At 33.8% G+C, this 15,519-nt stretch overlaps 2 protein-coding genes across 3 annotated transcripts in view; both read left to right on the forward strand.

The window, feature by feature from the left end:
- Positions 1-297: 297 nt before the first annotated feature.
- On the forward strand, positions 298-2,769 carry LOC126778995 (probable NADH dehydrogenase [ubiquinone] 1 alpha subcomplex subunit 12). The gene is made up of 4 exons (XM_050502745.1): positions 298-481; positions 1,000-1,141; positions 1,786-1,842; positions 2,436-2,769. The coding sequence occupies exons 1-4, from the start codon at positions 375-377 to the stop codon at positions 2,571-2,573; spliced, it is 444 nt and encodes a 147-aa protein (XP_050358702.1). The 5' UTR covers positions 298-374; the 3' UTR covers positions 2,574-2,769.
- Positions 2,770-4,397: 1,628 nt separating this feature from the next.
- The window catches only part of LOC126778972 (uncharacterized), a 38,148-nt gene continuing 27,026 nt past the window's right edge, over positions 4,398-15,519 (forward strand). For both annotated transcript variants that reach the window (XM_050502711.1, XM_050502712.1), the window contains exon 1: positions 4,398-4,611. The gene's annotated coding sequence lies outside the window, so the exon portion shown is untranslated. The remainder of the gene's footprint in view (positions 4,612-15,519) is intronic.

Genomic DNA, 15,519 nt, shown 5'->3' on the forward strand with positions numbered 1-15,519 from the left:
TACAAAATAATCACGTACAGAAATTGTTTTGTTATGACAGGCACATAAAAATTTGCATTAATATTTTCATTTGTAGTCCCATACTAAACCTTGAGTACTGAAGGGATTTTCATTCCATTTACACGATTAGTTATTGAAAGTGATTAAGACTAAGTTATGTGGCAAATGATCAATTTATTATACTACTTTATTGCTTATTTACATACAAGATAGAAAAAAAAACTCAAAAGCAGAGGCTGTATAGTATTGTAACATTTGCCTTTCCAAGAGGAAAGGATTTAAGAATATTAAGAGATGTCAATGTAATTTGTCAATTGTCACTGTCAAATAGTTATTTTGATTTCGTCTGAACGAAGGTTCAATTTTTTATAAAAATGTCGAATTCCATCGCCAAATTATTGGCCCTGGATAAATTGGCGACAATTTTCAATATCATTCGTCAAAATGGTGGTATCCGGGCATCTATGTATAAACTGTACAGGTAAATGTGATACTGTGTTATATTATGTAATTTCTTGGTTATTTTGCCGTTTATTACGTATTTAGTGATTATTATTTATATCAAAAATTTCCTTTTTCTCCTCTTATGTCGTCTATCTGCTGTAATAAAGCGTAAAATATTCTGACAATGTCACGCACGATTGAATGGTCTATATGTAAATATATGAAGCTAGTTACACAGACAAGAGTTTATAACTTTAACATATATCATCACATTCACAGAACTTAATAATATAAATGTATATTTTTCTTAATAGTATTCAATTATTTTTCTTGCAAATATAGAATTATAAAGGTAAAATGTCTTTTTCATAGTGACAGTTGTCTGTAGTTAAAGATGCTGTATAGTAATATTTAATAGTTAAAATATTGCAGATACTTCGTTGTACTATGATTACGAAAATATTCAGTGATGTATGCTTTTTAACAATAGATTCTTAATATAATCAACACTTTTTTTTCATACAATTAATTCAAGTTCCAAATGTAATATTTCAGACAGGATGAATTAAAAGATGGACGCCTTGTCGGCGAGGACGAGTTCGGCAACAAGTACTACGAGAACCCTCGCTATTTTTACAGTAGGAACCGATGGGTGGAATACTCAGATAACTTCAACATGAACTACGATGGCAGTCAAGTAAGATAAATTTAAATATATTCATTATTTATGTCAATATACATTTGTAATACCTAACTGAAAAAAACTACTACACCAATATATTAGGTCCTTACATATGAAATTGGCATTTTGTACTGGTGGAATATAAAGTAATTTTTTTTTTGTAAAATGTATTTAATTAATTAAAGTATGCACCATTGTTATCGATGCACTTTTGCCATTTCATAGGTAGTTCATTGATCCCTTTACTAAAAAAACCAAGGGGGCGGTAATCAATAAATTAGTTAAAGGCGGTTTGGACTGCCGCATTGGAGTTGAATTTTTTTCCTTGTAAGAAGTTGTCCAATTTCTGGAAAAAATGGTAATCTGTTGGAACAAGGTCTGGGGAGTATGGTTGCCAGACATCCACCGTGCTCCCCAGACCTCTCAGAATGGGACATTAACAGGCATTTACTGTACTGTAGTCTTGAATTTCATGTTCTTGTAATGAAATATAATTGTCATCTTTAGCTATTTCGGTCAATCATACATTGATTATAACTTTATTTAATCAATATAAAAAAATTATTACTTTATCTGATGTTGTAAAAGAATGCCTCCTGCCGTCTATATTATTCTAGCAATTCGAATTATTATTTTTACATATAAATCTTTTTTTCCAGGTAACAGCTGAATGGTTTGGATGGCTACATTACAAAACTGATCTTCCACCACACCAGGTAAATATATTTTTGCTGATTTTTATATAATTAGCTCTACCAACTACAGTCTACGTGTGTGCTTAATTAATTAAACTATTTTAATTTAATGATTAAACATTAATATTAAAAAGCATCTTGTTGTGTTGTAACTGCCTTGTTGGTCTAATGGCTTGATATAAGTCACAAGTTAAAAAATTGTTAACGGGTTGGAGAGTGCATCTGTGATTATGCACACACTTGTGTAATTTATGGACTGTGCAGTTAGTCAGTTTTCCTTAAGGTTGGGCGCCGAGGCTGTCATTGATCAGGACAGGTCAGGCCGACATCATCATCACCTGTATATGTAAAAATACTAATGAAAAAATTGTCTTAAAATATATTTTTTATATTAAGTGAAACTTTTTATGAACACAATTTCATACCTATATTAATATTAATAAAGTTTATTATTGTCTTGTTTTGTTGTCGGTACCAAAAGTAGGAACCTTCAACTCAATTGTTTGTCTGGAATCGGTTTAAAATTCAGTTATAAGATTCGACCCGCTACTAAAATGTGTGGAAAAATAAAGACTTGTAAAAATATAAATAGTGTATAAAATAATTTCTTTCAGGACCCGAGTAGACCCAAATACAAGTGGATGGCGAAGTTCACGGAGAATATGTCAGGAACGACGGGCCAGTATGTTCCCTACAGCACGACCAGACCCAAGGTCGAGGCCTGGGTACCCAAATCCAAGAGCAGTGCATAAAATTACACAAATTGTTATCAAAGACCTTTTGAAATTTTTTAATGCTATTCTTTAAATACTCTTTGAAATTGACAGATTAAAAATATTAAAATATCGAAATTGGCGCGAATTTATATTCTATGTAAAGCCGAATGTACATTTTCGTTTTAATAGCTTAGCTGTAAGTAGAAAATGAATTAAAGCATGTTATTTAAAATTTGTGTTTTATTTAATAGAATTCTATTGGTGGAAGGGTCGATGGCTCAGTGGTTAGAATACCTTAATTTTAACCAAAGATTGTCTATTTTTTTTAATTTGAAATTGTGTTCCTGTTTGAAGGGTGAGTGAGCCAGTGTAACTACAAGCACAAGGGACATAACATCTTAGTTCCCAACGTTCGTGGTATTGGTAATGTAAAAAATGTTTAATATTAATTATTGCGCCACAGTGGTCACCACCGGCCATAGACTATTGTCTACGGCCGGTGGTGACCACTTGCTGCTGTTTGGCGGTAGAATACCAAATGAGTGGGTGGTACCTACCAAGTCGTACTTGCACAAAGTACTACCGCCAAGTAAGCGTAGAACATTTCTCAATAAATGGACTTACTAATGCAAAAAGTTTGGCTCATTAGCTTTATAATATTAATATTTATAGAAGTGTTACATTTCCTTTTCGATTGTCAAAAGTTTATACTTTAGATTTGAGGAAAACAGATGTAAGAAACTTTTCGCCATTATATTATTTAACTAAAAAGTTATCGTGGATTTTACAAGAGATAGCGATGAATGAAATAGATTATAAAAACTGCACCACTTTTTTCCGGACCAAGGGTCACGAAAGAAGGTTCCGAACTCAGTTAACTAAAAAAAAAATTAGAACCAAGAACGGTGTTCCATTTTTGAAACTATTAATTCCTTTTATTGTAAAAGGTAAACTTTGTACTGCCAATTATTTTTTTTTACTGTTAACAAGATTCATCCCAAACTTCGGCTAGATAACAATCGAAATGAGTTAATTCATATCAAATTGGGGCCTGTTATTTTATTTCTCAGTACAAACAGGTTTGGGACTACGGGTCCTGGGCAGTGGTGCCCAAACCCACATGTGTATCATACGTATATTATTGAAGCGTAATATTATACCCTTATTAATATTTTAATGTATTAATAAGTCGTTGAACAAGTCATTGAAATAAATGTCTAAAGTTATCGGATAGGTTATAATAATTGTGTTTGGATACACAAATATCTTCTAAATGTCTGTAAAAAATTCAGTTAAGAAATAATAAAAAAATCTGTCATTATAATGTGATATTTTATAATGAAAAATGTTTTAAAATGCCACAGCCACGTAAATTAAAATAAATTAACATTCTAGAACTGTTTTTGTTTATCTTTCAAACGTGTCTAATTTAACATCTATATAAATCTCTAAATAAATATATTTTGTTTGTCAGATGAAACGAAATAAAGCGAACGAAAATAATTCATTAATCTTACAAACGCGCCAACAGGCAACAGTAAACGTCTAAGTTTGAGAAGCTTCGTCTTGGAACAACTGCCTACAATATACGTACAAGCTCAGAAATGGTGGCTTAAGCTTTAAAATCATCGCCAACAAACTCTCAACCATATTTGCCATAAAAATAAAATCGAAATTGCATTGCAATATTATTTCAACATGGCTACACTAATGCATTTTCAAACTACAAAGCAATTAGCTCGTTAATCCAAGGAGTTAAGATTCAAAATTGGTCGTTCGATTTAGTTGTTCTACGAACAAAACTTTTTTTCTCTCACAGGTAAAAATATCTTAGAGTGGAGTTGACTCCAGTCAAAACGCGGCGCGTACGTTCAACGTATCTCCGCGTTTGAAATACTTTAAAAACTTTAAAACTATATCGAAATGAACGAAATCAAGTGACACGGCTTACAATATGGAGTTATAAGTGTTTAATTATATTATTAATCCGGTTTCCGTGACACAGTTATAGTTACAAATAGTTTAGTGCGAAATGATGCTATAATCGAAAACAGGATTCGGTACGATTTTTATGGTATGTTATAACAAATTTATTCTTGCTGTTAGATAATAATTGGAACAAAGCGTTCGAACTAAGTTTTATACGTTATCAGCATAGGGATTTTGAGATTTAAAAAAAAGTCGGCGTGGGCGGCAGAAATAGTGATGGGCTGGATGTCGATAGCTTTTTTTTCAACGTAATTTTATATTTGGCTTATTAATCTTACTTTGTGTTTTACGTATCTGTGCTTGGAATGTCTTACTTCAGATGACCTTTGCATTTCACTATTGAATTCTATTGTAATTGAATAGCTTATAATAAAGTTATATTATTGCAATAATATTCAACATTGTTTACTAATAATACAATTTTATTCAAAATAGTTTTTACTTTAATTAAATTAAAAAAAAAACTGTTTTAATTTTCATAATGCTATATTTTATTTGGATTATGTAATATATGCTAAAAGAATAATAAATATTTTTTAGTGACCACGGGTCTTGATATTCACGGAGGAGACAAGTATTAACCTTATACTGACGACCGTCGACCCTTTCACCTTTTCGCTACGTTTGCAAACTACTATTGATGGTACCAAGTTGTAGTTACTTTCAGTTATTCAAATATTATATTGTACGGACTTGTCGTTTAATCCGGACATTTTTTTCTGACATCTGGACATATTTTTCAAAGACCAGACATTTCAAAGCTGTACTTTATAATGTTCTGCGTTGCCTTTTACGATTATACTTAGTGTAGCATATTGAGGAGAAGCTTAGAAACGAACCGGACACGCAAATATTTGATCGGACATGACCGTACAAAATTTAAAATGTTCAAATAATGGATATACTGGTAACTAAGACGAAATTGGGTTGCTGTGAAAATTTTTAGTAGCAATAACGAGAAAGAGACAGCATAATTTTTTGTTACCGCGAAGTTAGTGTAGCATCAATAAGTTTCTTTTTAAATATTTACCGTGGTTTCCTAACTAGTTCAAATTATATATAAGAAGAAACCTCGAACACTGAGTTTTAGATTGTTAAAATGTAAAAAATATGAGAAAAAAATATATATACACACGCATAAAAAGCTATATTTTTAATTACGAGATATTTATGCGGACGGACAAATGTGGTAAGTGACTGGTGGTAAATGATCATCCCGCTCCTAACCATTAGCACTTTAAGAATTATCAACCAATCCTTATCGGGATGGTTGGCGTTCTATGGGGGAGGCTTTCGTCCAGCAGTGGACGGCAAAAGGCTGAAAAAAAAAAAAAAAACCAATCCTTACATCGCCTAAGATGTTATGTCCCTTATGCCTGTAGTTATACTGTCTTACTCACCTTCAAACCGAAATACAACAATACCAAGTATTGCTGTTTGGTTGTAGAATATCTAATGACTGGATGGTACCTACCCAGACAGGCTTGCATTAAGCCCTATCACCAAGTAAATTTACTATATTGGTTTGAATGATTATTAGTAGAATTTATATATATATGATGTACAGTTGTTTAAAAGATCATACATATGTTTTAATAGCGTATTATATTTTTTTACATTAATAAATTACAAGTTCGGGTTTAGTATTGTTATTTTTCCCATCATAATTCGATGCTCTCTCATAACTCTTTGCGAATGGTAACATATGGCAAGCGGGGTAGTACTTGGATTACAACTAACGATCCCAGCAAGTAATTCTATACTTATGTATACATTTATTTAATACTTTATGTACATCATATGTGTACTAAAGTTTAATATTAAAAGCTTGACCTAGAAAGTTATTGTGGGCGTGCAAAAGAAATCATATTTAACAGATAAAATTTTAACTTGGTAGTAGGGCTGTGTACAAATTCGTCTCTGTAGGTACCACCCACTCACCACCCATATAATACTTAGTATTATTTTCTTCTGGCTTGAAGGGTATGTGGCCATTGTAACTATAGACGCAAGGGACATAACAACTTAGTTCCCTGGGTTTGTGGTGCATTGGCGATGCAAGGGATGGATAATAATACTTAAAGTACCAAAGTCTGTGAACGGTGGTGACCACTACCATCAGGTGGTCTATATCCAGTTGGACTACGAAATAAAAAACAAAGTTATACATATAACACACTATACATAAACAAATTTTATTCAATAAGCTTAAATGTAGTCTTTGATAGAAAACATCAAAATCGATTTATTGTGCCAGGTGCCTCTTTATATCTGCCTCCTTTTCTTCTTAAAATGCTTTCTGTCTTTAGAAATCTTTCCTAGTTTGTCATTTAAACTCGTCTATGATTAAAAATTAAATAGTCTCGCGAAAGTGTATATCTAATACGCTAGAAAACTTAGATGAACTGTACTTTTTCTAAATTTTAGTTTAATGTTTCGACGATGGGAAACTTTTAAATATAACAAACAATGCGATACAATTCGTTAGATTAAAATCTCTGCGCACTCGTTTCGTCTACTGTTAGTTTTCATCGGCTAAATTATCTCCACGTTTGTGTCTATTTTGGGAAGTATTGACTACCGGTATGGCTGTATAAGCATTGTCCTTGTTACAACCATAAAAAAGTCGAAAATCGTAACGCAGTTAGATTTAAAGGGTAAATCGGAGTTACAGCTCCGGATGATAACATTTCGAGCGCCATAATTCTTCTGTCAATTACTAAAATATGAAAAATAGTGCAAAATGAATGGATTCGATACATGTGTATTTAATTCGTGTTATGAAATTTTATAAATCATTTTACTAAGTATTGTATCGCTAGTAAAAACTTTTCGTCCGAGCTTTGGAGACACGGACAGTAACAGTAACAGCCTGTTAATGTCCCACTGCTGGGCTAAGGCCTCCTCACCCTTTCGAGGAGAAGGTTTGGAGCTTATTCTTCCACGCTGCTCCAATGCGGGTTGGTAGAATACACGTAACAGAATTTCAATGAAATTAGACACATGCAGGTTTCCTCACGATGTTTTATTTCACCGTCAAGCACGATATGAATTATAAACACAAATTAAGCACATGAATATTCAGTGGTGCTTGCCCGGGTTTGAACCCACGATCATCGGTTAAGATTCACGCGTTCTAACCACTAGGCCATCTCGACTTTTAACACGGATAGTCTGCAGTGCAATTCTATAAGAACCACTTCGTTACTCATATGTAAAATTGACAGTCGCATGGTGATTTACTATATTGATGCGTGTATTCATGAAATTTTATAATATAATGGTCAATGACGCATATCACTATCTGACATTTCACGACCGATTTCTGCGTCGAGTTTCGAGTGTGCTATTACAGAATAGCCTCACTGCAGTGTCGAGTGATCGTTATTGAAAATGAAACACTTGAAGCGTATAAACAATGTAAGTTGACCGCACAGCATGTCATCACGCGAAATGATTGATACAATATAAACTCGTCCGTTTACCGAAGAATTTCTCCCACAGTTATCGTATAAAGGTTTGTTACTTAGCGTGGAACTAATTGCTCGGTCGTTGGCACGCAGCGTGCTTTGAAAACGTGATGGATTATTATCGATTATCGATGTTTTTTTTCTGTACGCATCACTACTGTTTTGGTTACAATGGAGTCGCTAAATATTCTGTCGTTGTCACTTAGCTTGCGTTTTGAAATTGAAATGAGTGATTTCTTATGACCATTGTTAAAGGGGACGAAATTAGCAATTTGCAGTTGATATTGTAATTGTTTGTGAGTATAGAAACAATTACAGATCGATAATGCTAATCACGGCTTTGAGTTAAAGAGTAAACATTGTTTGACTCTATTATTGCACCTGAATTATTAATATCCTGAAATAATATCCTGGGAAATTTTTCACACACGGCCATCTGATCTCAAATTAAGCTCGTACAAAGCTTGTGCGACCTTTTCTTTTGTAAATACATATTTATATAGATAATTACACCCAGACTCAAGACAAACAGACACGTTCATGCACACAAATGTCTGTCCTGGGTGGGAATCGAACCCACAACCTTCGGCGTGAAAGGCAAGTATCTACCAACCACGCCAACCGGCTCGTCATATGTTTTTAATTTTTTTCTTTATCTGTGTGTTTTGTTGAACCTTCGTGGTTGTGCTTTTAGGATAAGTATATAAAATGTAGTTATCCGTGAAAGACACAAATTATTCTTCATTTATTTATGTATGTATATAATACGATATTACTTAATCGATCGATCTGACATAAGGTCACACTATTGTCTCTATTTAAAAATATTTATTGTTAGATTTATATTAATTCAAATATTAATTGCTAGCAAAATCAATGTTGACTAAAAGCAAATCTCATACACATAGACCTGACACTTTTTATATATATATATTTATATATATATATATTATAGAATAGGAAGGCGGACGAGCATATGGGCCACCTGATGGTAAGTGGTCACCAACGCCCATAGACATTGGCGTTGGAAGAAATGTTAACCATCGCTTACATCTTTGGGAACTAAGATGTTTGTCCCTTGTGCCTGTAATTACAATGGCTTACTCACCCTTCAAACCGGAACACAACAATACCAAGTACTGCTGTTTTGCGGTAGAATATCTGATGAGTGGGTGGTACCTACCCAGACGAGCTTGCAGAAAGCTTTTGTCATTTGCCTGTCAAATTTTGCTAATAAATTCAAATTCCGAACGACATGACGTATTACTTGATAGAAACAACTTATTAAAATTATTCTGAAGTTACTCTATAATTGTTATTAATTTAATAATACTTTTTAATTATATAACTGTATACGATAGAAATTATACTGCCAAATGTAAAAACTTTAATAAAGTTAAAACTAAATCGGTAGTAGAGTAAAAAAATTCCAACACGCAGCAAAAACAAAGAAAATTATCTTGCCAAGTATTGGCTCAGCCAGTTGAAAGTTGAATAAAGAAATGCGTTAGATAATATAAAATAATGTAAGAAATGCGTTGTTCATTGAAATAAGAGTACAGAGTGTCGGTTTAACGCTTGATTCACATCAGACAGTACTGCGGCTGTTCGTTAGTTTCATACTTAAAGGAATTGCACTAAATTGACCCATGGCCTCATTTCGTACGGTTTGCCATCAGCGCGTTCCTTGTTCAGAATTGCCTAGCTTAAAAATGTTTTAAGGAAAAAAATAAAACATAAAAAATACAAATAAGAATTGTCTAAATACAAAAAAGAAAATGTGAATGCTGCCGAACTCTTTCGCCTCGCAAAGAACAAGAAGGAGTATTCAAAGCTGACTGCCAACCTTCGCTAGTCGGAGTGGCACTCGAAGAAGAAGAATTATTAGTTCAATATAGTATAATTAAATATTTATTAGTTCAATATAAAGTAATTGATAATTACTATTAGACCATAAATTCCATTGTATATTACAATCATTTGATTACACCAGTTTAAATTTATTTATGCTATTATAATATATTTTTTAAATTTTGTTTTGTAGTCTCCTCAGACGTGTTGTCCGTGCCTTTGGTATATCGTTCTATCAGTTAAGAGGTATGCCTTTATTACCAGGCAGCATAGAATCTGAATTTTTGAATCGCAATTTTTTTTATTTTGTGTATCGAGGACAAGACCACAATAGTTTTTAGTAGTTTTTTTTTTAAATTAAAATAATCTGTTTTATATATGCGAGTTAAATTGTATTGGTGTATATTCATCATTGGTCTTTCTGTACCATGTGACATATTGCCGCCAATTGACGCCATCTTGTTTAATTGACCCGGCTTTAAAGGTCAGCTAAGATGACTTAGCCAAGTACACAGAACACCGAGCGTCTTGTTCTAGTTTAACCGATTAGCGTAATGAACGAACTAATTTTGGATAAACTGTACTAATACTGCGAGAGTAACTCTTTCGTTTACGTTCTCATGGCTAAACTACTGAACCGATTTTGTTGGAATTTGGTATAAAGCAAGCTTGAACTCCAAGAAAGGATAAAGGCTACCTTTTAAACCTAACACTTGGCCGCCCCCTCCACACGCGGGTGAAAACTAGTTAATTATATTTAACAGTAAAAACTGACTTAAGAAATACGAGTGAACGTAGGCTTTAAATAAAAAATGATCAAATTCTAATTAAAAATGGTGTTTATGCCCGAAGTGATCCCACTTATAAATATAGTAAAATTGGTCTTCAAATTTATCGATTATTAGTTAAAGAAATACACACCTCACCACTCGAAGCAAATGAAAATATTATTATTGGAAGGAGTTTTATGAAGAACGCCATTTGACAATAACATATGAATTAAAAATAACTTATTTTGCTATTATTAAAAAAATCATTTACATTATGACTATAGTTTTATCTATTACACTAAAGTAATTTTATATATCTTTAGTTATCACCAGCAGCTTCGCCCGTGTGTCTTGGAGGGGGGGGGGGGGGAAGGCTAGTGTTAGATACCCTCTATTTACCCCTGATAACGCGTATGCAAAAATTAATTATGATTAGTTAATTAGTTAAGGAAGTAAACGTAACAAACAAACAAACGAATTCTTTTTTTTATAGAATAGGAAGGCGGACGAGCATATGGGCCACCTGATGGTAAGTGGTCACCAAGGCCCATAGACATTGGCATTGTAAGAAATGTTAACCATCGCTTACATAATCAATACGTCACCAACCTTGATAACTAAGATGTTATGTCCCTTGTGCCTGTAATTACACTGGCTCACTTACCCTCCAAACCGGAACACAACAATACCAAGTACTGCTGTTTAGCGGTAGAATATCTGATGAGTGGGTGGTATCTAACCAGGCGAGCTTGCACAAAGCTCTACCATCAGTAAAACTCATTTTCTTATATTAACTTAAAATGTAACAGCGAGAGTTAAACGTGATTAACGACAAAATTAATTTCAAAACGGGATGTGAACTATAACGATTGTGGGAAAAGAATTGTTGTAACATTTTCTAGAACGGACTTTCTCTTGAAAACATTTTGGTCACGATACGACGGTTCGGTTTTGTAAGAGATAAGTGTCGTCTTATGCTTGGTTACTATTATTACTAATAGTGCATACCAACCGAGATGGCCCAGTGGTTAGAACGCGAATCTTAACCGATGATGGGTTTAAACCCGGGCAAGCACCACTGAATTTTCACGTGCTTAATTTGTGTTTATAATTCATCTCGTGCTTGACGGTGAAGGAAAACATTGTAATGAAATCTGTATGTGTCTAATTTCATTGAAATTATTATTGTATTCTACCAACCCGCATTGGAGCAGCGTGGTGGAATAAGCTCCTAACCTTCTCCTCAAAAGGGAGAGGAGTCCAGCAGTGGGACATTAACAGGCTGTTACTTACTAATGTATTATATTTTGTTGGATAGATAGATCCTGTAACCATTGCAATTATTTTGTTAACGGTATTGGTAAAAGATTATTGAATCTGCTATATGTAAATCTATTTTAATATTATCTTTGTTTAATATACAATATAACTAGAAATAAAATCATTAATTACATACATACAAATATAACAAAATAATATCAATCCGCGCTGTACGGCAAATTACATAATATCATGATTTGTATGTTGTAAATCTTAAAATATCATATCATCGCTTTATAAAATGTTATTCGTCATGTAATAGGTTGATAAATAAATGATGAAATAATTTTATACATATAAGCGATTGTATTTATCTACAGTACAGTAACAGCCTGTTAATGTCCCACTGCTGGGCTAAGGCCTCCTCTCTCTTTTTGAGGAGAAGGTTTTTTAGAGCTTATTCCACCACGCTGCTCCAATGCGGGTTGGTAGAATACACATGTGACATAATTTCAATGAAATTAGACACACGATGTTTTCCTTCACCGTCAAGCACGAGATGAATTTTAATCACAAATTAAGCACATGAAAATTCAGTGGTGCTTACCCGGGTTTGAACCCACGATCATCGGTTAAGATTCACGCGTTCTAACCACTAGGCCATCTCGGCTTTTTATTTATATACTGTGAGACAATTTAGTAAATAATAAATAAACTAAACCGAATATAGAGGTATTACCGTTTTATAGCAACAGCGCACACTAAACAAAATAATGACAGTTAAAAAGTTAAAATTTCACGCAGCTCGGAAAATCTGAGTCGAATCACAACTCTCGTTCTCTGCTGTCTGTACCTCTTATATTACGCAAAATCAATAAACAAGACAGTACAAACATAAGATAATAATAAATAACTTATTTTGCAAAGAATATACATTTTTAGTTAATTTTTGTTTTGTTATATTTATGCTAACAAGTTAGTATAAATATAGACCATTCGTGGTGTAAACATTGAAGCGAGCTGTGGTGTGGGTGGAGAAAAAGGTCTTATCCGTTATATTATCGAATGGGATTGAGTTATAATAGCGATTTAACTTAGTTTTTTAGTTACGTTAATTATTTAGCATACGTTACGTGTGAGTTTGAAATGAAATCAAATTATACGTTTGTGTTTTAGTTGGGTGAGTTTTCACGAACGACTTCGAAACTCACCTCAGAAAACGATCGTAAAATGAAAGTGATATGCGACATTGACCATAATAATTATTATATTTCAAGAATACACGCAACAAAATAGTATATCAACATAAGTCGGTTGTCAATATTTCATAGGTGGGTGATGAAGTTCTCAAAGAATACTGCTGGATTCTGAATTACAGAATATCATGATTCTCTCTCAAATCTTTTAAATAAAATGTTTTATAAGCAAACAGACTGATGGCCGTTTCAATATAAATGATGAAATCGAAATAATAAAACAAAGTTGATTGCGTTTGAGTTTTGAAAGTGAATCACAATACAAAATTGAATCTTCTATTTATTACCCTAACAATCAATTACTAAATTGTTTATATTTTCCCGTAGTCTCTCCGAGTTTACTATCCGAAGTAAATTAATTCGATAAATAGGCGTGTTTATCGATATGTAATCCGTTAAGGTGCATCACTATTACTGTTGTAAATCGTTGAATGTCTTAACGCTGTAAAACGTAGAATTTATCGGTTGTTTGTGTAAAATTTGATTGTATATCGTTATTTATTCTTACTGTACCTAAATAAATGACGAGCCGGTTGGCGTGGTTGGTAGATACTTGCCTTTTCACGCCGAAGGTTGTGGGTTCGATTCCCACCCAGGACAGACATTTGTGCGCATGAACATGTCTGTTTGTCCTGAGTCTGGGTGTAATTTTCTGTAAAAGTATGTATTTACAAAAGAAAAGTAGTATATGTAGTATATCAGTTGTCTGGTTCCAATAGCACAAGCTCTGTACAAGCTTAATTTGGGATCAGATGGCCGTGTGTGAAAAATGTCCCAGGATATTAAATGTTTATAAAGGTTGAATAATTTTTTTATTGTTTGATAAAACTTGTGCAAACTTTATGGGATTTACTTGGGTTTTTAGTTAAACACTGATTTCTCCTTCTGTCATTATTGATTTGATATTCGATAGAAGGAGACAGTTTTGATTAACTATTCACCCGCTAAACAACGTAAGAATGTATGTTTTAAATGATCCATAAATGTGAGTCCTTCAACTTTTATTGATTCAATTTCTTGAAACTGAATTTGAGCTTATCTTATATATATCTAGACATTAAGCTTTGTAATGGAAGCTTTATTACATATATACTACACATTATTGATCCTGACCGTTTCCGTCATAACGGCCACACTCAAGGGAGATTAGCCAACTGCGCACGTCATTATAGCGAACAAGTGTGCGCAAACACAGGTGCACTATCAATTTCCTCGCTTTCATAATCCGATTGGACTGGAAAGAGTTCAGGCGCAGGACCAACGGCTTTACGTACTTTCCTAGGCAAACACAGGGAGTGCACACTGCAACTTCCAGACTCCGGGCTGCTACTGAGAATTGTTTCTTCCCAATAACTTCTTATCGGCTCGGGATCTGCGGCCAAATATCACTAGACTTACGGTAGTCCTGCATGTGATTGATACAAGTCGACATGCTCTAGTGCAGCGATACTCAACCTTTGCTTTATGGGGTACCAAACACGTGTCAGTAATGTTGCCGCGGAACGCAAACAAAAAATATTTAAGTAATGATTTCTTAGTTTCGGGACAGTTACAATTTTTTTTTCTTTTTTATCATTTCATGACGTTTCAAACACTTTGCAGTTTTTTTTTTTTTTTTTTTTATAGAATAGGAAGGCGGACGAGCATATGGGCCACCTGATGGTAAGTGGTCACCAAACGCTCTTAGACATTGGCATTGTAAGAAATGTCAACCATCGCTTACATATCCAATGCGCCACCAACCTTGGGAACTAAGATTTTATGTCCCTTGTGCCTGTAATTACACTGGCTCACTCACCCTTCAAACCGGAACACAACAATATCAAGTATTGCTGTTTTGCGGTAGAATATCTGATGAGTGGGTGGTACCTACCCAGACGAGCTTGCACAAAGCCCTACCACCAGTAGTGCCGTGGCCACAAGCAGTTGTTTAGTTAGAATTATTTAGCTGTTAATAAAGTGGTCGGATCACACAAAATGTCTCCTCAAGAGAGGAGACATTTATCCAGCTGTGGGACATTTGTAAGCTGTAACTTTGCTATTATAATACTAATGTAACTAGTTATTATTTATCCCGCATTAATCAACATTGCATCAATGCATGAATACGCTCTTCGTTTTTTTATTATCTGCTACTTTTCGCCCGCATGTTAGGCGAGGTGTTAGGTATGGACAAGTAGAATTTTTCCACCCTTGGGGTTCAAGCTTACTTCAAACAGACGTAACGGAGATACAGAGTTACTTTCGCACTTATAATATTAGTATGGATATAGCGTATTATTACGTTCTATTTATCAAAGTTTTCTTCGCCACTAATCGTGATAAAAATAAACAAATAATTTATGGGTCGTTTTGAAAAAACGCGGGCGATGTCATTGGGCACAGC

This window comes from Nymphalis io, chromosome 28 (assembly GCF_905147045.1).
Source record: "Nymphalis io chromosome 28, ilAglIoxx1.1, whole genome shotgun sequence".
In the NCBI taxonomy this organism is placed as follows: domain Eukaryota; kingdom Metazoa; phylum Arthropoda; class Insecta; order Lepidoptera; family Nymphalidae; genus Nymphalis; species Nymphalis io.

Bases quoted from the DNA above. Each gene is read 5' to 3' on its own strand.
- LOC126778995 (XM_050502745.1), top strand. From the start codon at position 375: ATGTCGAATTCCATCGCCAAATTATTGGCCCTGGATAAATTGGCGACA. The intron at 1,142-1,785 runs GTAAGATAAATT...CTTTTTTTCCAG, and splicing joins TGAACTACGATGGCAGTCAA to GTAACAGCTGAATGGTTTGG. The intron at 1,843-2,435 runs GTAAATATATTT...AATTTCTTTCAG, and splicing joins CTGATCTTCCACCACACCAG to GACCCGAGTAGACCCAAATA.